This window comes from Macaca fascicularis, chromosome 1 (assembly GCF_037993035.2).
Source record: "Macaca fascicularis isolate 582-1 chromosome 1, T2T-MFA8v1.1".
In the NCBI taxonomy this organism is placed as follows: Eukaryota; Metazoa; Chordata; class Mammalia; order Primates; family Cercopithecidae; genus Macaca; species Macaca fascicularis.
In genome coordinates, this window is record NC_088375.1 from 2,476,345 (window position 1) to 2,501,418 (window position 25,074).

Here is a 25,074-nt window from a genome sequence, read left to right on the forward strand (position 1 = left end):
CCTGCCTCAGCCTCCCCAGTAGCTGGGACCACAGGCGCCCGCCACTACGCCTGGCTAATTTTTTGTATTTTTAGTAGAGATGGGGTTTCACCGTGTTGGCCAGGATGGTTTCAACCTCCTGACCTCCTGATCCACCCGCCTCGGCCTCCCAAAGTGCTGGGATTACAGGCCTGAGCCACCGCGCCCGGCCTACTTGCAACTTCTTAAAGGGAGGTAGCAAAGGGTAGCAATAAAAAGGATACGTTTTTGCAACAAGTAGAAATGGGTTTGAATTTTGACATCTCTTTCAATTTCTACTTTAAGTAAAACCAACTTATTTTTCTTTCACTTTAAAATGAAACAGTTAAAAACCTCCGTGTGAATAATGAAGGAGCAGTGCACGGATGGCTAGAAAACAGAGAAGCTTGCTCATTCTCGCTTTATTGGTACACTTAGCATTCGTAACTATTTTAGAAGTTTTATCCTTTTTATACTAATATGCTGTTTAACTTAAATAAATGAGCCAAATGTGAAAATAAAAGAGAAAACATGATGATAATTTTATTCCATTTGTTTTTTTATTTACTGATACTTTTTCTTTTTTTTTTTCTTTCCTTTTCACCCTGGACTCCAAAAACATATTGATACTTTACTACTAATTACCAACTGACAATTGAGGCCCACACCATATCAAGCACAAGGCATTCCTGAAACGTCGGCTTCAGATTTCAGAGCATCTGGTGCTGAGGCTGCCACCTCAACTGCGGGCTGCTGAGAGGTAGCTATTCAGTAGAGTTCATAGCACCTCCCCTGACACCCTGACTCAAATTATCAGATGCGGATCAGGAGAAGGAAGAAGTGGTCACCTTTGGGAGAACACAGCCTTCCTTCTCTCTCCCCACCCCAAAGAATCACTCTAAGTTTGTGAGGCTGCAAGAAAACACAGGCACATTTCACCTTCCTTTGGTTGTCTGCTTTGCCACTGGGCTTGCTGGTCTGCCCCTCCCTCTGTTAAATGGGGGAAGGTTAGAGCAGTGAGGGCCACAGCCAAGGGGAAAGGGGGCCAAGCCGCTCCTCCACGATTCCAGGTACCCAAAGGTTCAGAAGATGTCCCTCGAAACATGTCCACAGGATTCAGAGACTAAATGAGACTGGGAACCACAGTCCCACAGGCACTGTGAAAGCACAGGGCAGAGAGAACCCCCACATCAGAGGAATGGGGTGCGTTGCTTCCAGCTGAGGGTCAGTTACCTAAAGGCTGCAAATATCTAGGGGAGCAGCTTGGGGGTAACCTCCTCCGTAGCTGCTCCTGCTGGAGCCACCACACGACCTGGGTTCAGTCATAAACACCAATCCAGTGAACTCCAACCAGGAGCAGACTGTGTTCCCAGCCCTGGCAACTGGAGGGCGGAGAAGAGCTTTGAGTACAATGAGATTTAAGTGTGAAAATCAAGTTCAGGATTGAATAGGGCTAAGCTCTAAATAATCAAAATGAGACTATTTAATAGCTTATTAGTAAGTGACTGAAAAGGTACAGAATCAGTCTGAGGTGCCATTTTATGAGTTGGAGGTGAGGTGGTGGACGGCCGCTATGTCACGAAGTACAACCGCTTAAAGTATCGTATCTAATGAACTGAGATATCACTTAAGTGATAAGCAATAAAGACAATCTATGGGTACAATGTATTATTTACAAAATAACCTGAAAATGGTTGCTTCATCCCATTATTTAGAAATACTACAGAAAATATGGGGAAAAAAACTCCACCACAATTTTGGAAAAGCCAAGATTTCCAAACTACATTCGGAGAGTCACCCACATTGTCGACATTTCTCTTTAAAACATTGTTTGGTGAAACTTGGGCAACATTTCTTTCCCGAGAATTCAGTCCATACTCCCTCACAGGGTTATTCCTGGGACATCTGGATTGTTGAAGCCTTTGATAAGCCATACAATGCACTTAGCAGAAGCAGGCTGCATTCAATTAGAAATGGGAAGACCCGGCCAGGCGTGGTGGCTCACGCCTGTAATCCCAGCACTTTGGGAGGCTGAGGTGGGTGGATCATGAGGTCAGGAGATCGAGACCATCCTGGCTAGCACGGTGAAACCCCATCTCTACTAAAAATACAAAAAATTAGCCGGGCGTGGTGGCGGCGCCTGTAGTCCCAGCTACTTGGGAGGCTGAGGCAGGAGAATGGCGTGAACCCGGGAGGCGGAGCTTGCAGTGAGCTGAGATCGCCCCACTGCACTCCAGCCTGGGCGACAGAGCAAGACTCCGTCTCAAAAAAAAAAAAAAAAAAAGAAATGGGAAGACCCAGGTTCTAGCTGTGAATCAAAGCACCAAGCAAGTGACTAAACTTGGTACCTCAGTTTCCCCATCTGTACCACATGAATCAAAGCAGAGGCCCAGTTGAAGGAGGTGCTGGGCAGCAACCATGCTAAGTCAGTCAGCCTGTAACAGCACTTTTCTCAATGTGCCCAACACAGACACACGCTCACACCCGCACTGGGCAGCTTTGTGGTATTTTTCCTCCTTTGAGATTGTTATGAAGCTCATTTTACGGTGATTTCTGATATAAAAATGACTAGAAAAGGAAAGACAGGAAGAACAGAGTCTAGCAAGACTGACCCAAGGCAACATCCCTAGCTTGTCTCAGAAGTGAAAAGGAGGTGAAGTAAGATTTGAAAGAATAAAAATAGACTTTGTAAAGAGTAAAAGGCTGGCCGGGCGCGGTGGCTCACGCCTGTAATTCCAGGACTTTGTGGGACCGCGGCGAGAGGACCGCTTGAGCTCAGGACTTCCAGACCAGCCTGAGTAACACAGTGAGACCTCCATATCCACAAAAATGTTTAAAAATTAACTGGATGCCATGGTGTGTGCCTATAATCTCAGGTACTGGGGAGGCTGAGGCAGGAGGATTACTTGAGCCCAGGAGCTCGCTGCAGTGAGCCGTGATGGTGCCACTGCACTCCAGCCTGGGCAACAGTGTGAGACCCTGTCTCAAAAAAAGGGGGGGGAGGACAAAAGGCTAATCATGACATCATCATCATCATCATCATCATCATCATCATCACATCACTTCAGGGCAACTCGTCCAAAACACCTGACACTTCCTCTTCAGTATCAGGGCTCTCAGGCCCAGTAACATAAAACCTGGAAATATACATTAATAGTAAAATTAGATGTCAAGGGGAAAAAACCCTAAAACATATTCATTTATTTTTATTTTCTAAAGCTTTTATAATGAGCAACATGCCAAACATTTAGAAGAAAGCCTCTTAAAATCTTCTGATATAAGGGCACAAGGTGATAGGAAATCATCATCAATGCTTTAGAAATACATACACAAACTAAAGTATATCATATGTTAGTAAACAGAAAAGGGGAGAAATTAAATTGCTATGAATTATCAAGATACAGAGTTTTAAATATCTAAATTGACAGAACAAATTTCTGGTAAAGTGCATACAATAACTGTTGGTTTTTAAACAGAAAACAATGTATGAATGTACCAACGCCAGTTCTATTTCAGAGCATTTTGTACCATCTTTGCTTATTCTGTTAGATATATATATAAAACCACCTACTGAAAACACAAGAATTTTATGTTTTTATAAGAACTTAGATTTTATGGTATCTACTACCAGAAGTCTAAAATGTGGAGCTAAACAATATAAAAATTCTTGTTTTGCTATTTTTCTAGGAGAGGTATAGGTACAAAAATGTAAGTGCAAAAAAAAAAAAAAAAGAAAAGATCCTTCACAGCAAATCAGAGGTAACACTTGTAAAATATCAGAGGAGGCAGGTATCTTTCCCGTTGCTCCCTAGCTTAAGTTAAAACATACCTGACTCTTTGGTGGCAGCTCCTCTTTCCTTTGGATCTTCAGACACTCGTAACTGCGTAGAGCATTTCCCTTCCTGGGACTTCTCCACAGCTGCTATCTAAAAAGTTTAAAACGAGAAAACCCAACTTTTGGGAAAACTGTTGTGTTAAACTAGGAAGCTGAAAATAACTTGGGAAAGGTTTCTTTATTTTCCAAAACAGTCCATACAACAGACATATGACACAAACATTTTTCCTAGAAATATTTTCAAAAGAAACAATTTCTTACCTTATGTTTGGATAAAAGAGGACTGTAGAAAAAAAGAAAGAAAAAAGAATTAAAAAAAAAATTACAGCAGCAATACGCTTCCAAACAAATGTCACTGAAATGGCTATAAAAAAATACAGCTTCTCTGGATTCTAATATTAGCACAGAACATTTCCACGGCTGAAACATTACCACTGGCTCACATAGTTCAAAGTGCAGCTATATCATGTGTTAATCTCCTTAGATGGCCAATTAAACTGGAAACCCCCAAAGAAGCTACCAACGCTGCACTCCAAAAGAAAAAAAAAAAAAAAGAATGCTAACCTTTTGCTAATAAATAAAGACAATTTCACATACACATATTTAAAAAATTTCAGTTTATGTCATTTTAGTCTAAAATAGATTATGGTTGAAGATAATTTTGTTGGAATTCTCCATGGAAACAGATAAAAAGTATAAATATTAAACGTTAGGGAATACCCAAGATAACAGAATGTACATATCCATTAAAGGCACACACAAGAATGCTCATCGCCACTTTATTCATAATATTCACAAAACAAGAAACATCCCAAACGTCTACTAATGATAGAATGAATAAATTGCTGCATAGTCATCCAAGAAATCTGTACTGCAATAAAACAGAGCAAACCACTGTTACATGCAACAACATGGAACAAGACATACTGATGGGTGCAAGAATCTAGACATAAAAATCTATATTCTGCATGATCCCATTTATATACAATTATAGGACAGGCAAATATATTGTTATATAGAGTCCAGACAGTGGTTACTATTGGGGGTGGGTACGAAGTTGGCAGGTGCACGAGGGAGCCTTCTGAGGGGCTGGAATGTTCCGTATCTTGTACCTTGCTCAGACTGGTAGTCACATAGACATATGTTTATGCAAAAACTCATCAAGCTTGTACACTTGATGTATAACTTGAAAATATTTTTAAATATTCAAAAATTTAAGAGTAATGATATGGGGGGAATTATCTAAATTTTGAAGCATAAAGACACCATGCTGATGTCATGTTCAATAAATATTTGTGAGTTCTTTACCTGCTGCATGAACTACGTGACAATTACCTGGCACTGCCTCACTATTAACAAACAGAGCTTTAGTTTACTCTCATTGATTCTGAGAGAAAAGGAGAAAAAGTTATCCATAGAATGGAAAGTCTTTTAGCCTTTGTATGGAGAATTCATGTTCTAAATTCCAGAAATTTGCACTAGTTTAAACACTACTGTGTCCCTTTGTCCTCAGAAATCTGGATCTCTGAATAAGGATGTTTTTTTAAAAAGTAAGTGCCTTATTATTATTATTCTTTAGTTTAAAAAATCCAGCTCCTTGATACAATTCAAGCAACTGAAAATTACCTGGTAAACGCAGTTTTCCTTTCGCAAGATTTTGGTTAGATACTATATTCTATTAGCTTTCCAGCATCAGACTACTCTTAAAAATGTCATGTTTTTACTGCAACACAGAAACATTAGCGAGTAGAATCAAAAGCCCTAATACACAGTTCTGTCCATCTGAACTGCTCATCTCTTAATCAAAAAGAGATCAAAATCAGAAGTTATATTTTAAAATATCTAATCAGAAGAATCTTTTGAACCTACATAAAGTTGACCTTTTATTGAGTTCAGGGTAAGAAACTCAACAAAAACTGAGAAAGGAACCTATAAATGAAAGATTCTCCCCGGGGCCTGAAAGCCTGGGGGGGGGGTGAATAACTCCTCCCTTCTCAGGCCCAGTCCCAAGGCCAAGGCCACTTGTGTGACAAGTGCTCGTCAGCGTCAGCAAGATAACAGAAGCAGGGAGAGGGCTGGTGGGAAGACACCTACCCCTGAGGACGGAGAGAGGCCATCCGGGTACCACGTAGCAGTTACATCAGACAGGGACACTTCCTGTTTACAGGAGACCATAAAACCCCGGCCCCTTCCTCACATGGGGCTGATGCCATTTTAGGCCTCAGCCCATCTGCACCCAGGGGCTCATCAAAACAGCGTGTTGCTCCACACGGCCTTGTGCTGTTTGTTGGTGCAGTCTTGGGATTCGAACCAATACTAGAGCCTTGCACCTGATGCTGAAACCCGGGCCCTTGCTCACAACCTCTGTACCTTATTCCTAGAACTGTCCACTTTCCTTCAATATGTTGATGATACGCTCCTGTGTAGCCTCTCTCAAAAAGACTGCAACGGCCATACTATCTCTCTTTTCAATTTCCTGGCAGAGTGGGGGTATTGGGTCTCCCCTAAGAAAGCACAAATATGCACCCCTCAGTCACCTCCTTTGGCCTAGCTCTTACCCTGCAAACCTGAGGGCTCACACCGACCGCATATCCCTCCTCCAGTCCCTCCTACCTCCGCAAACTAAGCAAGAAATTCTCTCTTTTCTAGGACTAGTGGGGTATTTTAGGCTCTGGGTTCCCTCCTTCGCTCTACTTGCCAAACTGTTACACTAAGCTGCTAAAGGCCCTCTCCATGAGCCTTTAAACCCTGCACAGCCTACTACCCAACCCTTCCATCTACTCCAGAAGGCTCTCACCTCAGCCCCCGTCCTCACTCTCTCAGACCTCACCAAACCTTTCTCCCTCTATCTCAATGAACGGCGTGGAGTTACACTACGTGTTCTAACCCAGTCTAAGGGACTCGCCCTCCGATTGCTGCCTACCTCTCTAAACAGCTCGAAACCACAGTTCTCGGACGGCTTGCCTGTCTCCAAGCACTGGTGGCAGCTGCTGTCCTCACCTGTGAAAGTCTAAAACTATCCTTCATGCCAACCTAACAGTTTATTCAACCCATAACATCAAGATGTGCTAGCTCACCGCAGTGTACTGTCTCATGTCTGCCCCACGGCTCCTCCGACTGTACGCTCTATTCATAGAAACCCCCAAATCATCGGGCTAACCAGCTCCCATCTAAACCCGGCCACGCTCTTACCTGAAGCCACTACCTCCCAAGACCCTGCACACTTCTGTGGACACTGTTCAAACCTTTCTTACACCTTTTCCAAACCTCACAGATCAACCCCTTCCAGACGCCTCCTTTACTTGGTTTGCAGCTGGCAGCTCCTTCCTACACCAAGGACGCCGACATGCCGGCTACGCTATAGTGTCACCCACCCACACTAGTGAAGCCAATCCGCTCCCCTAGGCACCACCTCCCAAAAGGCTGAACTCATCGTCCTCACTCGAGCTCTCACTCTAGCAGCCGGGCAACAGATCAATATATATTCAGATTCTCGTTATGTGTTCCACACAGCGCACTCACACTGGTCCATCTGGAAAGAAAGAGGTTTCCTAACTGCAAACAACACTCCTGTCATACACGGCTCTCCCATCAGCAAGCTCCTTCGGGCTGCCAGGTGCCCGCAGAAAGCTGCCATCATTCGCTGCAGAGGCCCCCAAACCCCAGGCGATCCTGTATCGGCTGGAAATGCGCTAGCAGATCCGGTGGCCAAACAAGGAGCCCCACAACCGTGCAAGGCCAGTTTCTGTGCCTGTCCTTGTTCTTTCCTCTTACTCCTCAGAAGAAAAGGAGTACTTCCCGGCCCAGAACCTCCAACAGCAAGGACCGTGGTACATCAAGGAGGGGCGCTTCATTCTTCCTCACGCTCCAACAACGCCGATCCTCCAAAGCCTCCACAACTCTTTCCAGGTCAGCTACAAATCTCTCTTGCAACGTCTCCGCCCTATTCTCACTTGTCCTCACCTTTCCAGCCGTGTTTGAGAGATCACCCAGTCCTGCTCTATCTGCCACTCAGTGTCACCCCAGGGCTCCCTCTGGCCGCCGCCTTTCTCTAACCACCAAGCCCAGGGTGAAGAACCTGGGCAAGATTGGCAGGTAGATGCACTCACATGCCACCTGATAAACGGCTCCGCTACCTTCTAGTCTTTGTCTGTACTTTCTCCGGGTGGGTAGAAGCGTTCCCAACAACTTCAGAAGCTGCAAATGTCGTCATACAAACTCTCATGGTGCATATAATTCCCTGTTTCAGACTCCCAATATCCATCGAGTCGGATGATGGGCCTGCCTTCATCAGCCAAATTACCCAAGGCGTCTCTACATCCTTAGGAATGAAACGGGTTCTCCATACCCCTTACAGGCCTCAATCTTCAGGCAAAGTTGAAAAGGTCAGCTCTGTCCTTAAAGCCCAACTCACCAAGCTGGCTCTAGAAACCCACCAGTCGTGGCCGAGAAATCTCCCTTTCGCCCTCATGAGACTTCGTGCAACACCAAAAGCACCCTCTTTTTATAGTTCCTTTGGAATCATGTATGGACGAGCTTTTGTCTCAGGGCCTCCACCCTTACCAGACTCTGAGCCACTCGGGAATTACCTCCCCTCCTTAATCCAGACAGACTTTCATTCATGAAGCAGCCAACGAGGCCACGCCTCTCCCTGCCGACACCTCTTGTCCTCTCAGCATAACTGTCTTGCAGGCACCGACGTGTTTATCAGCCAACCCGACCCTCACAAAAAGCTACAACCGAAGTGGACAGGCCCCTACACGGTAATACTCAGCACGCCAACAGCAGTGAGAGTCCAAGGACTCCCCGACTGAGTCCATCGTACCAGGGTCAAATTCACCCCCAAGGCTACTTCTTCCTCCAAAACATTAACAGATAAGTGGTTGTCCAGGCCAATTTCTCCTACCAAGCTGAAATTAACCAAAACATTTTCTTCTTCTTAAAACCAAAACACAAGGAAGACTAAACACCTGCTTCCAGATATGGCCTATATCTACCCAACCGGATGCTGTGCCTCACTTCCAACCAGAAGTCTTCATTCAGGAATATCCCTCACCATGATCCTTACACCATCAGCAGCTGCCCTGCTGTCCACAACAGCCCTTCAGAGCTGCTGTGGGCGCTATCGGTCTTTCCACCACGGAGGAAAGATGCGACAATCCTTCACTCAGCATACTCACGTCAACAGTCCTTCATCACCACACTCTTCACTCAGCATACTCACGTCAACAGTCCTTCATCACCACACTCTTCACTCAGCATACTCACATCAACAGTCCTTCATCACCACACTCTTCACTCAGCATACTCACGTCAACAGTCCTTCATCACCACACTCTTCACTCAGCATACTCACGTCAACAGTCCTTCATCACCACACTCTTCACTCAGCATACTCACGTCAACAGTCCTTCATCACCACACTCTTCACTCAGCATACTCACGTCAACAGTCCTTCATCACCACACTCTTCACTCAGCATACTCACGTCAACAGTCCTTCATCACCACACTCTTCACTCAGCATACTCACGTCAACAGTGCTTCATCACCACACTCTTCACTCAGCATACTCATGTCAACAGTCCTTCATCACCACACTCTTCACTCAGCATACTCACGTCAACAGTCCTTCATCACCACACTCTTCACTCAGCATACTCACATCAACAGTCCTTCATCACCACACTCTTCACTCAGCATACTCATGTCAACAGTCCTTCATCACCATACTCATGTCAACAGTCCTTCATCACCACACTCTTCACTCAGCATACTCACGTCAACAGTCCTTCATCACCATACTCATGTCAAGTCCTTCATCACCACACTCATGTCAACAGTCCTTCATCACCACACTCTTCACTCAGCATACTCACGTCAAGTCCTTCATCACCATACTCATGTCAACAGTCCTTCATCACCACACTCATGTCAACAGTCCTTCATCACCACACTCATGTCAACAGTCCTTCATCACCACACTCTTCACTCAGCATACTCACGTCAACAGTCCTTCATCACCACACTCTTCACTCAGCATACTCATGTCAACAGTCCTTCATCACCACACTCTTCACTCAGCATACTCACGTCAACAGTCCTTCATCACCATACTCATACAGAAAGATCCTGTTGGGGAACCTTAGTCGAGGAATGTGTTGAATCAGGAAAGAGTTATTATAAAGTAAAAAATCTAGGAGTATCTCGCAGTTGTAATGGGGCTATATGTCCAAAAGGGAAGCACTGGCTTTGTTTCACCAAAATTGGACAATGGGGAATAAACACTCAAGTGCTCGAGGACATAAAGAGAGAACAGACTACAGCCAAAGCAAAAGCCTCAAAACCAACAACTACCCCTGAAAATCACCCGTGGTACTTCCATCCCTCTATATAAAAACTACAAGCAGACGTATCCCTTCTCAAGCCAGAAAAAAACCTGTCTGTAGATCTAGGAAAGCGCATCTGGCTCATCACGAATGTGTCCAATCGCTGGGTGTGTGGGGGAGCTCGTACGAGTGAACAGTGGCTGTGGCACGGCACAGACATTCCCCCTTAATTACTAGCATTTCAAAACCCCAGCCTCACTTTCACTCCTCAGGAACGCCCGCAGTCCTGGACACCTACCAACCCAGTAAGAAGGATGGCGAGGGCCGGGCGCAGTGGCTTGCGCCTGTAATCTCAGCACTTTGGGAGGCTGAGATGGGTGGATCACGAGGTCAGAAGATCAAGACCATCTTGGCTAACACGGTGAAACCCCGTCTCTACTAAAAATACAAAAAAAATTAGCCGGGCATGGTGGCGGGCACCTGTAGTCCCAGCTATTCGGGAGGCTGAGGCAAGAGAATGGCATGAACCCGGGGGCGGAGCTTGCAGTGAGCCGAGATCGTGACACTGCACTCCAGCCTGGGCAACAGAGCAAGACTCCGTGCCAAAAAAAAAAAAAAAAAAAAAAAAGAGGGATGGCGAGAACATCCCACAAGTGGACTGATAAAACCCACCGCGCCCTAGGCGAAACCCCTGTCACCAAACCCTAACAGTCAACACCTCCACAGCTGAGTGGTGGCCAAGGTTACCCCCCGGAGCCTGGTCTCCTTCTAACTTAAGCTACCTCAACTGCGTCTCGTCGACAAAGGCCTGGAACTGTACGAACACCACTAACCCTTCGGCCGCACACCCCCGCCTAAGTGCACTATGCGACAATACCATGAACACCAGCCTACGATGGACTGCCCCTGATGGATTCTGTGGCTATGTGGAACCCAGGCTTACTCATGGCTACCTTATCACTGGCAAGGTACTTGCTGCCTAGCCACAATTAAACCCGGATTCCTTTTACTTCCAAAGCAGGCGGGCAACACCCTCAGAGTCCCTGTGTATGATAACCAGAGAAAAACAGTCCTTAAAGGTAGGAGGAAGCCAAAGATGGCAAGAGGACGAGTGGCCTCCGCAATGGATCATCGAATATTACAGTCCTGCCACCTGGGCGGAGGATGGTTCACAGGGTCATCCCATATACATGCTAAATAGAATAATCAGACCACAGGCTGCTCTAGAGACCATCACCAACCAAACCGCCTCAGCCCTGGAAATGCTCACGCAACAACAAAACCAAATGCACACGGCAATTTATCAACACAGGCTGGCACTAGACACTAGCAGAAGAGGGTGGGGTCTGTGGTGAGTTTAGTATCTCCAATTGCTGTCTTAACATAGACGATAACGGAAAAGTGGTTCTAGAAATCGCCTCAAACATCGGAAAAGTAGCCCATGGACCAGTCCCAACCTGGAAGGGATGGGACCCGGCAAACCTTCTAGGGGGTGGTTCTCTAATTTAGGAGGATGTAAAACGCTGGTAGGGACGGACATCTTCACCACTGGGGTCCTCCTGTTTCTCCCCTGTGTTATCCCAGTGATAAAGCCATTAAAGCTCTTGTTGAAACCACAGTAAACCACCAGACGATCCAGACGATGCTCCTGCTACAACGGCACGGTGGATGCCAACCCATCTCTCAAGAATCCCCAAAATTAAGTTTTCTCTTTTGTTTCTGAGGTGCCCACGCCACCCCCTATGTTATGCCTGAAGTAGTTAGGCCCAGTCCCAAGGCACAAGGCCACTTCCGCCAGCAGTGTGCGTCAGTGAGACAGCAGAAGCAGGAAGAGGGCTGGCGGGAAGACACGTATCCCTGAGGATGGAGAGAGGCCATCCGGGTACCACGTAGCAGTTACATCAGACAGGGACACTTCCTGTTTACAGGAGACCGTAAAACTCCGGCCCCATCCTCACGTGGTGCTGACGCCATCTTAGGCCTCAGCCCGTCTGCACCCACGTGCTCATTAAAACAGCGTGTTGCTCCACACGGCCTTGTGTCCTCTGTTGACGCGTTCCCCGGGTTTGAACCAATACCAGAGCTTTGCAATAATTATATTATGCCAATCTTAATGTCTCCAGTTGAAAACATTAAAGAAATGGATACTCAATGCTATAATGCTTCTTCAATATTCTACTCCAACTCACTCTAACGAAATTCTGATATACTTACTCTTGATGTGTTGCACAAATTTTAGTAAGCCGTTCAAAATCTTCACCATTAAATCCCTTTTCTGAATTCCTTAGAGGCGTGACTGTCTGTGGTTGCACAGTTTTCCATTTTGTTTCTAAATTTAAAGTATTTGTTAGTCACTGGCTCTTACAAAACATATTTAGGAGCAAAAAAAACAAAAACAGTTAACTAGCACCACTCATAAAGATTTGCCTGCAAAATTATCTTCTCTAACAACCCAACAGTTAGAAATAGCTAACTTATTACTTTTCAGTGTAAGTAAATATCATCCTAGAGACGAAATGAGCCAGTAGGGCATGAAATGTGATTAGGAAAAATGCAAATAGTTGCAAGTCTTCTTTTCTTGGCATTGATATGAAGAGCAAAATACAAAGAAAAAAGTCTTCTCACAATAGAACAGACTTGTGGTAAAAATGCTATTTTCTTGGCCGGGCATGGTGGCTCACGCCTGTAATCCCAGGACTTTGGGGGGCCGAGGCGGGCGGATCACGAGGTCAGGAGATCGAGACCATGTGTGAAACCCTGTTTCTACTAAAAATACAAAAAATTAACCAGGCGCAGTCGTGGGCACCTGTAGTCCCAGCTACTCGGGAGGCTGAGGCAGGAGAATGGTGTAAACCCGGGAAGCAGAGCTTGCAGTGAGCTGAGATCGCGCCACTGTACTCCAGCCTGGGGGACAGAGGGAGATTCCATCTCAAAAAAAGAAAAAAAAAAGCTATTTTCTTTGCAACATTAACTTGTCTATGGAAACATCTATTTTCTGATTTATAAAATCAGGTCAAATATGTTAATTTTGTAGACAGTGACTTGTTGGATTACTGCTAATTCCACATGCCATGTTGGTCTGTACTTACCCCACTGTTCTTGAATGGCAGAAAGATTTGCAAGCAATTGCTCATGATACAATCGTTCTAGCTGAATGAATTTCATTGCTTTCTCATCTGAATAGAACATTTAAGGAAAAGAGAAATCCAGACTATTTACATTATTCCCCTATTTGAAGAACAATGTCCTATAGATGTTGAGAAATTTGCAGCTTACTAAAACATGAGAGGACTCTAAATACTTTTAAATTTAAACATGTCTATAATAATGTTTCTCATTTTTTTTTTCTCAAGATGGAGTCTTGCTCTGTCGCCCAGGCTAGAGTGCAGTGGTGCAATCTCAGTTCACTACAACCTCCACCTCCCAGGTTCAAGTGATTCTCCTGCCTCCACCTCCCGGGTAACTGAAACTACAGGTGCTCACCATGGCGCCTGGCTAATTTGTTTGTATTTTTAGTAGAGACAGGGTTTCACCATATTCGCCAGGCTAGTCTCGAACTCCTGACCTCCTGATCTGCCTGCCTCAGCCTCCCAAAGTGCTGCGATTACAGGCATGAGCCACTGCGTCCAGCTTTTTTTTTTTTTTGAGACAGAGTCTCCCTCTGTCACCCAGGCTGGAGTGCAGTGGTGCGATCTTGGTGTACTGCAACCTCCCCCTCCTGGATTCAAGTGATTCTCCTGCCTCAGCCTCCAGAATAGCTGGGATTACAGGCGTGCACCATCATGCCCAGCTAATTTTTGTATTTTTAGTCAAGATGGGGTTTCACCATGCTGGTCAGGCTGGTTTTGAACTCCTGACCTCAAGCAATCCGCCTGCCTCAGCCTCCCAAAGTGCTGGGATTACAGGTATGAGCCACCTCGCCCAGCCTAGTAATGTTTCTCGGTTTTGAAGCAGGTAAATTTTAATGTGGCATATTATGCAATAGCTACTTGGATTCCACACTATCAGCAAACAGAAACTAAAAGAAGGTTTTAATGCTCAAGGAAGGTCTGCTTGCAGAGTCAACCAAAAGTAATTTAAGGAAACAGGACCACATGGAATCCTGGAATCTACATGTTTCCTTTTTTATTTCTCTCCTTACTTTCTGTCAAGCACCTATGTGACTCTCTGGTCCAGTGTTTCTGTTCCAAGTCACCTTGATCCTTATTATCCTTATAATTTCCCTTATTATTGCGAGAGAATGCTTTTCTCCCGCAAGACCAAAGGATCACAGGCCTAAACAATGACAGAGCAAAAACTTACATGGTCTTTTGTAAACACTGAATTAACTTGCCACAGTGATTTCCCTCATCATCATGTGATTCTACTTCTTTGTAAATGATCCTGTGAGCTTTCACCTTCGCATTTGTGTCACACAGATCTGCCTCTTGTCAGGTCAGGATACGCTGTCCAACTGCCTACCTTCCCCTGGGCAATGCTCTAAATGCCGACCCAGAAAAAAGGAAGAGAAAAACTCACTGTTTCGCTTTTTGTCTTCATGATCACTCAGAAGTCCTCTCTCTCTCGCTTGCTACCAAGCTAGCTTTGATATCTACTGCTTTTGGTCAAAATACACTCTTCAGCTAATGCCTTCTTCCAGCTGGCTGTCTTCTTGCCTGCTCTGTGTTGTAAAATGGGGGTCCCTTACAGCACTATCAGGGAGAAGGCAAGACTGGGCTGTCTAGGCCACAGGAAGACCTGTACCACTGTCGCCGTCACACAGGTGAACTCGGAAGGCAAAGGCGCTGTGGCTGAGCTGGTGGAAGCTATCAGAACCAATGACAACGACAGATACTATGAGATCCGCCGTCACTGGGGCGGCAATGTCCCCGGTCCCAAGTCTGTGGCTTGCATCGCCAAGCTCGAAAAGGCAAAGGCTAAAGAACTTGCCACTAAACTGGGTTAAATGTACACTGTTGAGTGTTCTGTACATAAAAATAATTAAAATAATACAACTTTTCTTTCGAAAAATAAATACAAATACTTACTTTAGTAAAATTAAGGCCCATTTATGAAGGTAAACTTTGGATGGTTCTAGGAAATTTTGTGGAGTGACAGAAATTTCCTACACGTTGCTTTCTGAGGTGGTTATGTGGGCACATACAACCGTCAAAACCACTGAAACCATATGATCTGTATATTCTATTACATGTAAAATATACTTCAATGAAAAAAAATGAATGGTTCTCTAAGAGTTCTAAAAATTTCTTCATGTAATTAAGAAAAGGATACAGTCCTCCTCCTGGAAATAGGACTCTGCTATCTGTTAAAAACAAAGAAAAAAACAGAGAAAATTAAATGAACACTTGGATGAGAAGACAAATTTGAAACAAATTAAGATCTTGAAATTCTAAATGTTTTTGGTATCAAACTAAGAAAACTCTTTTTTTAAACTACATTCACCAGTTCAGAAGAAATCTGACTGTAGGCACAGGATGCAATTCTTAAGTTACTCATCTCACGCAAAGCAGAGACGTTCTTTGGTGTTTACATATCATTCTTCCTACTCTACTTCAAGTCAAAGCAAATTTCCCTGATTCATTAGCGTTTAGAACTCTAAAGAATGAGAAAAATGTTACAGACATACAAAAATATAACACAAATGAAAAAACGATTGTTTATTGTAAATAAAAGGAGAAATATTCCTTTCAAATGCTGTGAAGCAAATAAATAAATAAATAAAAAGTAGAAATATGTCAAGTCACGTGAGACCTCAACATCCTATTTATTTCATTCCTATTTCACAAACTACTGGCTGAGGATGTCACAGGACACTGACTTTTTGGTCTGGTCTGATATTTAAGAAAAGGCCAGGCCAAGCGCTAACAGTGCTGCACATGGTAAAGAACACTAGATAAAGAGTTCCGAGACTCAGGAGCTGGTCTCAGTTCAGGCTTGTCAGTTACCAGATTCATTCTAAGATATCTTTACACTTAAAGATTCTTTGATTCTAAAAACTTAGGGATATTTTTAGATCTTTATTTAGATATGACATTTATGAACAGATCACTAAAACTAAAAATATTCACTGAAATATTGCATAAACTCTGTATTTTTAAAATAGTTTCTAGCCGGGCACGGTGGCTTATGCCTGTAATCCCAGCACGTTGGGAGGCCGAGGCGGGTGGATCATCTGAGGTCAAGGGTTCAAGACCAGCCTGACCAACACAGTAAAACCCCATCTCTACTAAAAATACAAAAATTAGCCAGGCGTGGTGGCTCATGCCTATAATCCCAGTTAGTCTGGAGGCTAAGGCGGAAGAATTGCTTGAACCCGGGAGGCGGAGGTTGCAGTGAGCTGATATCGTGCCATTGCACTCCAGCCTGAGCAACAAGAGCAAAACTCCATCTCAAAAAAAGAAACCCCCCCCCCCAAAAAAACCAAAACAACCAAAAAACAGTTTCCACAGATTGTCTCTAGTAAAAAAAAGGTATAACCTTTATACATCACGATCTCCATTTTCCAGGTAAACTGCCAAGGCAAAGAGTAATAAAGTACTTGTCAAAGCTATAAGCTAGCAATAAAAAGGAATGGTTTTTCCCAAATCCCCCAGGGGAAACAGCACACTTTTAAAGGAAAATATTTGCCTAGTTTAAATCCTACAAATGTGACATTTTTTCCATCAGCAATGTAGATGACTGACTCAATCATCTCTATAAATGTTTAGTTTTCAGTTAATACAAAGTTTGATTCCATATTTATGTTATATTAAGGATTTTGAAAGGGACAAACTGATTTTTAAGAACCTGGTTATCTTTTACCAGCTTATTTTTTTAATAATACATTTTAAAAGTAGTATGAACCAAGTCAAACTGCCAATCGTCAATCATTCCTTTAGCTTACAAAATGAGAATTTCATATAATGGTGTAACCAGCAGTGTGCTAATGTTTAACAGTCTCCAGAGTGCTGGGGAGAGCCCCGGCTTGCAGTGTTTGCTCATCTCAGTGGTGTCAATACTCCCACCATGGCCGATGTCAAGCCACCAATGTGATGGGTGTCACTAAACATGGTTCTCATATGTCAGTACTAGCAGGTTCCAGCATACCAGTGCGTTACACCTAACTGAAATCAATGATGACACTGCAATTACAGAGCCGGGCATGGCGGCTCATGCCTATAATCCCAGCACTTTGAGGCTGAAGCAGGCAGATCACTTGAGGTCAGAAGTTTGACATCAACTTGGCCGACATAGTGAAACCCTGTCTCTTCTAAAAACATGAAAATTAGCTGGGTGTGGTGGCGTGCACCTGTATTCCCAGCTACTTGGGAGATTGAGGCAGAAGAATCACTTGAACCTGGGAGGTAGAGGTTGCAGTGAGGCAAAATTGTGCCACTGCACTCCAGCCTGGGTGACACTGTGAAACTCTGTCTCAAAAAAACAAAGAAAAAAACATTTCAAGTACAAACTCCCAATGAAAACATCTATGGTATTACACAGTTTCCTTTCTATACATGGTATGAGATATAGTTTCAGGTTGCCCATTAAAATAAAATGTCTGGCCCTTCAAAGCCATTTTTCTTGTCTTTTTGCATCTGCACACAATTGGCACATGGTTATTTATAAATAGCTCTTATTTGAGGAGTTTTGATGGGGTCCATAACTATTATGTAACCAGATTTCTTGGCGCTGCAGAGATACAATGTTCAATTAGCTTGCAGGCTTCTGTAGCAGTTCTAATACCATAAAGTAACTGCAGAGAAGGTTATGAAACCAGTGCCTCAAAAGTAAAAAAGTAAAAGTAAAAGACATTTCCAGGTAAAAAGTCATCCTGAGAAATAAATACACAAAGTATTTCCCCTTTAAAAATCTCCCCCTTGCAAGTCTAGCAGGAAGAGAAGATGTACTTTTTTTGAAGCATATTTCTAAATCTGAAAGCTAGCCCAGTAGAGCAGAAAGAACATGGGGTTGGAGGTGAATGGCCTGTGTTTTAGTCCAAGCCCTGTCACTTACCAGCTGTGTGATCCCGGACATGTCATTTTGCATCTCAAGCCTCAACTTTCTTATCTCAAAACAGGGACAGTAATGCAGTTTTTACAGCTGCAGAGGTGTATAAAACAAGGCTGCCATAAGGATTGAAACAGAGATTGTGTTTGCTGCCCAGGTACAGGAAGCAAATTAAAATAAATAACTAAATACAAATTAAAAAAAAAAAAAGAAAGAAAGAGAGAATGTATATCTAGCATAATGCCCAGCACACTGCAGTAAGTGCTTAAAATGGTTTTTGAGTCTGATTTGGAATGAATTGCAAGGTGCAGAGTATAATCATGTGACAAAGTTGAAAACTGCTGGGAAGGCAACAGTTGTAAGGTGATCCTGGTTTTCCTTCTTTTACCAATCAGGAACCCGCTAAAAAAAGACACTGTGAAGGGCCATAGCCTCAATGTTTGTGTCCCCCTCACAAATTCATATTTTGAAACCAAGTTCCCAGGGGATAGTGTGAAGAAGGGGGTCTCCGGGAGGTGATTAGGTCATGGGGGCTCTGCCCACGTTCACTTACAAAAGAGGCTCAAGGGAGGGCCTGCGTTTCTATACGAACATCTCCCAAGCATATGACTTCAGTTAAACATTTAAAGCTAATCTGTAGTCATATTAACTAAGTCAGTGTAAAAAAGACCACTCATACCTAAGAACAAGAACTTTAAAACAGAATTTTTAAGAGTTCCACGAGCTCAAAATATAAGTATATGTCGTCGTATTTCCATTGGCCTTTAGCACATATTATTCTATATATTATATACCACTTTTTAAACCACAGTTTTCCTAAAATTAGTTCTCACACTCGAATACCTTATTTCTGTTAATGGTACTACTATTCTCCCCAAACTGGATATCCTACAGTCATCTCTGATTTCTCCTTTATTCCTGTTTTACAATTGTGATGGTTAATACTGAGTGTCAACGTGATTGGATTGAAGGATACCAAGTATTGATCCTGGGTGTGTCTGTGAGGGTGCTGCCAAAAGAGATGAACATTTGAGTCAGTGGGCTGGGAAAAGCAGATCCCCCTTAATCTGGTGGGCACAATCTAATCAGCTGCCAGGGAATATAAAGCAGGCAGAAAAAGGTGAAAAAGAGAGACGGGCCTGGCCTCCCAGCCTATATCTTTCTCCCGTGCTGGATGCTTCCTGCCCTCGACCATCGGACTCCAAGTTCTTCAGTTTTGGGACTTAGACCGGCTCTCTCTGTCCTCCTCAGCTTGCAGACAGCCTATTGTGGGACTTTGTGATCATGCCAGTTAATACTTAATAAACTCCCATTTATATATATAAATATATATAGGACATATATAAATATCCTATGAGCTCTGTCCCTCTAAGAGAACCCTAATACAACAATCTACACTAAGTCCCAGTTATCTTTCCTTCCAAAGATCTCAAATCCATCCCTCTCCATTTCCACTGTCACCACTTTAGCCTAGATGCTTTTATTACCTTATGCCGGAATTATGTCTTCTTTTAGTTCTTATTTTCATCCAAATTTTACATGTCTATGCTTTAAGGAGTCCAACAGTTCTACAAACAGGAAAACGACAGAAAAGCCTCTCCCCAGACTCTTGTGATCCACTCTAAACAGGACCGGTGACCCTCTCCTTCCTGGCATACAGCTGTCATCTTAAAATCTCCCTTCACTTAGATTCCCTTCACCTCCTTCCTGAGTAGGATTCCCAGTTTCCTGTATCTCACACCTTCCTGTTTCTTGGTTTACTCCCTTGTTTTGCTGGAGCACATCATCTAGTGGCTTCCTGAGAAAGAGTAGATAGGAGATACCAGAGGACCTGACGTAGGAAATTCTTGGTATATCTGAGGAGCTGTCAGAAGGCCAGTGAACCCGGAAAGGAGTGAGTTAAGGAGAATCTTAGTAATGAAGATCGAGGAGGCTAACAGGACCAGATCATGTAGGGCCTTGTAGGCCATGGTAAGGATTTTGGTTTTTATTCTAAATGAGAAGGGAAGCCATTGGAGGGCTTTCAACAGTGGAGTGACAAGATCTGACTTATGTTTCATCTGCATCACAGTGACTGTCATGGAGAGGGAAAGCACTAAGTGGAAGGAAGAGTGAAGGCAGAAAGGTCTCTAGAGTGAGAAATTTACTGCAAGAATCTGGATGAGATTTAATGGTGTCCTGTACTGAAATGGTAGTAGTGAAAGAGGGAAGAAGTAGTTCTGGGTATATTTTGAAGTAGATCTGCAGGATTTGCTGTTGGATTGGATTTGGATGCAGGGAAAAGTAAATAAAGTACGACTTCAAGGCATCTGGTCTCTGCAACTAGAGGGATGAAGTTGGCATTTAACAAGAGAGGTAAGACCAGGAAAGCAGTAGATATGGGAGAAAATCAAAGTTTGATTTTGTAAATCTTAAGTTTGAAATGCCCATGCGACATCTTGGGTAGCTGGTAGTTAAGTCTGGAGTTCAGAAAAGAAATAGGACAGGTCGGGCACAGTGGCTCACACCTGTAATCCCAGCACTTTGGGAGGCCGAGGCGGGCAGATCACCTGAGGTCAGGAGTTTGAGACCAGCCTGGCCAACATTGTGAAACCCCGTCTCTGCTAAAAATACAAAAATTAGCCAGGTGTGGTGGCACGTGCCTGTAATCCCAGCTAGCTGGGGGGCTGAGACAGGAGAATCTCTTGAACTCGGGAGGCGGAGGTTGTAGGGAGCCAAAATTGTGCCACTCCAGCCTGGGCGACACAGTGAGACACCGTCTTAAAAAAAAAAAAAAAAAAAAAAAAAAAAAAAAAAAAAAAAAAGACAAACCTACAGGGTTGGATGAAAACACCCAGCAAGTAAACTCAGAATGAGAAGAGAGTCAAGAACTGAACTCTGATGCATCCCAGTGTTTAAAAATTAGGGCTGGGCGCTGTGGCTCATGCCTGAAATTCCAGCACTTTGGGAGGCCAAGGTGGGAGGATCACGTGAGGCCAGAAATTCGAGACCAGCCTGGACAACACGGTAAAAGCCTGTCTCCTGTCTCTACAAAAAAATTAGCTGGGCATGGTGGCGTGTGCCTGCAGTCCCCACCACTTGGGAAGCGGAGGCAGGAAGACTGCTTGAACCCGTGAGATGGAGGCTGCAGTGAGCCGTGACAGAGTGGGAAAAAAAAAAAAGGAAAATATGGGAACTCAGCAAATGAGCCACAGAAGGCATGGCCAGTGATGTAACAGGTAAAAGCCAAGAAAAGAGCTCCCAAAAGGCAAATAAGCAAAACCCTTCAAAACAGAGTATGTGATCAACTCGATGTTTCCAATAGCTCCAGTAAGATGAAAACTGAGGTCTGACCACTGGATTTAACAACATGGAGATCACTGGTGACTTTTACAATGCAATTTTGGGGGAGTGGTGGGAACAAAAGCCAGATTAGAATCACTTCAAGAAAGAATTGGGTATGGAATGTTACCTAAGTAAATTCTTGCCCAGAATGTTTAACCTCAATCAAATCTTAAAGAAATAATTAGGCTGGGTGCCGTGGCTCACACCTGTAATCCCAGCACTTTGGGAGGCCGAGGCTGGTGGATCATGAGGTCAAGAGATTGAGACCATCCTGGCTACCATGGTGAAACCCCATCTCTACTAAAAATACAAAAATCAGCTGGGCGTGGTGGCGCAGGCCTGTAGTCCCAGCTACTCAGGAGGCTGAGGCAGAAGAATTGCTTGAACCCAGGAGGTGGAGGTTGCAGTGGGCCAAGATCACGCCACTGCACTCCAGCCTGCGGACAGAGCAAGACTCCATGTCAAAAAAAAAAAAAAAAAAAAGAAAGAAATAATTAGACAAATCCTGATTATGGGACATTCTACATGAATTCTTAAGACTGTTCATAAATGTCATTGTGAAAGAAAGAAAGACTGATACAGATAGAAAAGCAGGGAGCATTCTGGATTACAGGAGACTAATGAATACTGACAGTTGAATGCAATATGTCATCCCACACTGAATCCTGCATTGGGGGAAAACAGTTACACAGAACATTTGTGGAACTACTTGGGGATTGTATATTAAATAATTTTACTGCATCAGTGACTCATTTCTTGGGGTTGATAATGGCCTTCTATATTATATAGGAGAGTATCCTTCTTCTTGGGAGATTTATGTACAAATACTTAGGGGCGAAATGTCATAATGCAAATTACTTTCAAGTGTTTCAATGGAAAAAATACGTGTAAGTGCACAAGAGAAAGGGCAAGGGCAAAAAGGCTGGGCGCGGTGGCTCACGCCTGTAATCCCAGCACTTCGGGAGGCCGAGGCGGGTGGATCACCTGAGGTCAGGAGTTCAAGACCAGCCTGGCCAACATGAAGAAACCCCGTCTCTACTAAAAATACAAAAATTACCTGGGCACAGTGGTGAGTGCCTATAGTCTCAGGTGAAAAAAACAGCAAAAATTTGATAAAAATGTTAACAACTGGCAAATCTAGGTGAAATCTATCGTGTGATGTGCTGGGAATTACTAAAATGAATGAAGTATGCCTCCATCCCTCCCTGATGTGTGTGTCCCTTGGGAGGTGACAGGGTATTCTGTCTTCTTGGGCTGAGGAGGCAACCATCAACCGAACCTTGTCACCCTGATGCCTCAGCTTTCTAATGGCATCAGTATTTCTTTGCTGATCCCCAGCCTTGATTTCCAATGAGCAATCTCTGAATTAGTGACAGTAAGAATAGAGTTTAAATGTTTAATATTTCTTTGGCTTTTACTGTACGTCACACATATGTTAAGTGCTTTTACATGCATCATCTCATTTAATCCTTTATTACTTTACAAAAGGAAACCAAAAGCCACTTAGCTTGTGGTAGGGCCAAAGCCCATACTTTTAAACCACCACTGTATTCTCTCATCTTTCTCAGGAGAGAAAAGATCGCCGTGCAATCCACTGTTCAAATGCAATGAAAGCTGAGTGATTAGGCCGGGCACGGTGGCTCAAGCCTGTAATCCCAGCACTTTGGGAGGCCGAGACGGGCGGATCACAAGGTCAGGAGATCGAGACCATCCTGGCTAACACCGTGAAACCCCGTCTCTACTAAAAAATACAAAAAAACTAGCCGGGCGAGGTGGCGGCGCCTGTAGTCCCAGCTACTCGGGAGGCTGAGGCAGGAGAATGGCGTAAACCCGGGAGGGGGAGCTTGCAGTGAGCTGAGATCCGGCCACTGCACTCCAGCCTGGGCGACAGAGCCAGACTCCGTCTCAAAAAAAAAAAAAAAGAAAGCTGAGTGATTAGAAAGCTGCCTTGCTGTTGGTGCTGCCCAACAATGGTGAGTTCGTGACAGCTTAGAGGCCAGAAGGAGTATACATCTCCTCAAAGGCATTCTTCACGTTCATAAAGGAGGTAATACAAATTTGTAAGAGTATACATTTTCCTGAATTGGGACAAAACCCATTTTACTTTGTTGTTGTTGTTTGTTTTTAGACAGGATCTTACTCTGTTACCCAGGCTGGAGTGCAGTGGTGGAATCATGGCTCATTGCAGCCTCAAACTCCTGGGCTCATGCAATCCTCCCACCTTAGCCTCCTCAGTAGCTGGGATTACAGGTGCACACCACCGTGCCTGGCTAAATTTTTTTTATTTTTTTGTAGAGACAAGGTTTCCATGTTGCCTAGGCTAGTCTTGAACTCCTGGGCTCAAGCAATCTGCCTGCCTTGGCCTCCCAGAGTGCTGCATTACAGGTATGAGCCACTGTGCCTGGTCCTATTTTCCTTTTTATTTTTTTGAGACAGTGTCACCCAGGCTGGAGTGCAGTGGTGCAATCTCGGCTCACTCCAACCTCCACCTCCTGGGTTCAAGTGATTCTCCTGCCTCAGCCTCTTGAGTAGCTGGGACCACAGGCACGTGCCACCATGACTGGCTAATTTGTGTGTGTGTGTGTGTGTGTGTGTGTATTTTTAAAGAGATGAGGTTTCACTGCGTTGGCCAGGCTGGTCTCGAACTCCTGATCTCACGTGATCCACCCACCTTGGCCTCCCAAAGTGCTGGGATTATAGGCATGAGCCACCGTGCCCAGCCTACTTTACTTTTTATCCCATTTTCTGTTTGCCCTGAGAATACTCTTGTCTCCAATCCTAATGTAACATCATATCCATTTTTGTTACATTAGTATTAGACACAAATTCTGTTTAGAAATAACTCCAATAACAGTCTTTCTATTTTACTTTCACATTGACAATGAGTCAGATTTGCTTCAGCCTGGAAGAACATGTTTATGTGAAACTGGGCACTTGCAGCCAGCTGCACTTTTGTTTTTCTAAATGGGAAATGGGTTAAAAATTAAAAAGTATTAATTTCTCATTATAAAAGTCAATCACTTTCGCCATTCCCATGTACCAGTTATTTTCATTTTATGTAAAAATAAAATGCAGGCTGGGTGCAGTGGCTTGCGCCAGTAATCCTAGCACTTTGGAAGGCCGAGGCAGGTGGATCACCTGAGGTCAGGAGTTTGAGACCAGCCTGGCCAACGTGGTGAAATCCCATCTCTATTAAAATACAAAAATTAGCCAGTCATGGTGGTGGGCACCTGTAATCTCAGCTACTCAGGAGGCTGAGGCAGGAGAATGGCTTGAACCCGGGAGGTGGAGACTGCAGTGAGCTGAGATCATGCCACTGCACTCCAGCCTGGGCAACAGAGTGAGACTCTGTCTCAAAAATAAATAAATAAATACAATAAAAAATAAAATAAAATGCAGCTCAAATATCTTAATTTCTTCTGAATTAGCTCTTATGTAAAAAAAAAAAAGTTTCCTCATCACTAGCCTAAAGGTTCCCCAGTCTCCAGGCTCTCCATTCTCTAACATATGTACCCTCCTAATCCTCAGAAGAGTTCTTTCTCTAAAATTCAAATTTGATTCAGGAACTCTTATAATTAAAAGTTCCCAGTCCCTAAAAATAAAG

The 25,074-nt window shown here is 43.9% G+C and overlaps 1 protein-coding gene across 27 annotated transcripts in view; it reads right to left on the bottom strand.

The window, feature by feature from the left end:
• The window catches only part of CNST (consortin, connexin sorting protein), a 117,295-nt gene that overhangs the window by 23,740 nt on the left and 68,481 nt on the right, over positions 1–25,074 (bottom strand). For 25 of the 27 annotated variants that reach the window (XR_012431291.1, XR_012431070.1, XR_012431079.1 and 22 more), the window contains 5 exons: positions 15,432–15,462; positions 13,250–13,336; positions 12,375–12,489; positions 4,094–4,115; positions 3,827–3,923 (listed from right to left, as the gene is read on the bottom strand). Coding sequence is in view for 22 of the 27 variants with exons in the window: in XM_074032294.1 (XP_073888395.1) it covers positions 3,827–3,923; positions 4,094–4,115; positions 12,375–12,489; positions 13,250–13,336; positions 15,432–15,462 (352 nt within the window). In the remaining 5 variants the exon portion in view is untranslated. Of the gene's footprint in view, positions 1–3,826; positions 3,924–4,093; positions 4,116–12,374; positions 12,490–13,249; positions 13,337–15,431; positions 15,463–18,152; positions 18,263–25,074 lie in introns of those variants that run through there. The other 2 variants (XR_012431341.1, XM_074032527.1) reach the window with 2 other exon arrangements.